Source organism: Eimeria mitis, genomic scaffold (assembly GCF_000499745.2).
Source record: "Eimeria mitis Houghton genomic scaffold, Emh_scaff3671, whole genome shotgun sequence".
NCBI lineage: Eukaryota > Apicomplexa > Conoidasida > Eucoccidiorida > Eimeriidae > Eimeria > Eimeria mitis.
The window spans coordinates 784-2,025 of NW_013572012.1; the positions used below are offsets into that span (position 1 = coordinate 784).

Consider the following 1,242-nt stretch of genomic DNA (forward strand, 5'->3'; position numbering starts at 1 on the left):
TTAGGGTTTAGGGTTTAGAAACCTCGCAGTACTGCACGATGCTAGCCTCTTGCTTTTGTCTCTGTTGATTCTCCTGCAGGATATCGGTCCTGCATATACACCCAAAAACCCTAAACCCTAAACCCTAAACCCTAAACCCTAGATCCTAAACCCTAAACCCTAAACCCTAAACCCTAAACTCCAAACCCTAAACCCCTCTGTGTGTGCGTCACGCGTTGCAGCGTTTGGGCTTGCGGAGAGGGCAATAGATATTGTTTTAAGGGTTTAGGGTTTAGGGTTTAGGGTTTAGTGTTTAGGGTTTAGGGTTTAGGGTTTATACTTGAGAGCCAATGCCTTCTCCTCGAAGGCCTGCAGCAAAGCCGCCTCAGCGTCCCGCAGCGCCCGCTGCTCCGTCTGCAGCAGCTGCTGCAGCCTGCAGCAGCAGCAGCAGCAGCAGCAGCAGCAGCAGAGTAGCAGCAGCAGTACCAGCAGGGGCAAGGGATGCAGCAGCAACAGCAACAGCAGCACATGCTGCAGCGACCACAGCAGCAGCAAGAGCAGCAGGAACAACAACAGCAGCAGCAACAGCAGCAGCAGCAGCAGCAAAGGCAACAGCAACAGCACCACCAAGAACAGCAGCAGTTACAGCAGCAACAGCAGCAGGTCCAACAGCAGCAACAGCAGCATCAGCAGCAGCAGCAACAGCAGCAGCAGCAGGAGCAGCAGGAGTATAACCTTTTGGCCATTTCTTGTGTATATCTTTCTGCATGCTGCTGCTCCTCATCAGCTCGCTGCTGCTGCTGCAGCAGACTCTGTGCTGCTGCTGCTAGCCGGGACTTGATGGCAGCTAAAGAAGAGTGCGTCTCTGCTTCTGCTGCTGCTACTGTTCCCTCTAAACCCTCCACGCGACGCTGTGTATGCTGCAGCAGCAGCAGCAGCAGCAGCAACAGCAGCGGCAGCAGCAGCAGCAGCAGCAGTGGCAGCAGCAGCGGCAGCAGCAGCGGGAAGAAGAAGAGGAAAAGCAAGAGCAGCAGCAGCAGCAGGAAGAACAGCAGCAGCAAGAGCAGCAGCAGCAACGAACGCAGAAGACAAAGATTATATACTCAGATATATAAAAAAGAAAATGAAAACAGCAGCAGCAGCAACAGCAACAACAGCAGCAACAACAGCAGCAACAAAAAAAACAACAGCAGCAGCAACAGCAGCAGCAGCAACAGCAACAGCAGCAGCAGCAACAGCAACAGCAGCAGCAGCAACAGCAAC

General features: G+C 53.4%; 1 protein-coding gene across 1 annotated transcript; it reads left to right on the plus strand.

Moving 5' to 3' along the window:
* Positions 1-507: 507 nt before the first annotated feature.
* Positions 508-1,094, plus strand: EMH_0068340 (uncharacterized protein; the record flags this gene model as incomplete). The annotated part of the gene is made up of 2 exons (XM_013498733.1): positions 508-732; positions 906-1,094. 2 exons carry the CDS (start codon positions 508-510, stop codon positions 1,092-1,094), a joined length of 414 nt encoding a protein of 137 aa, XP_013354187.1.
* Between the last annotated feature and the right edge of the window lie 148 nt (positions 1,095-1,242).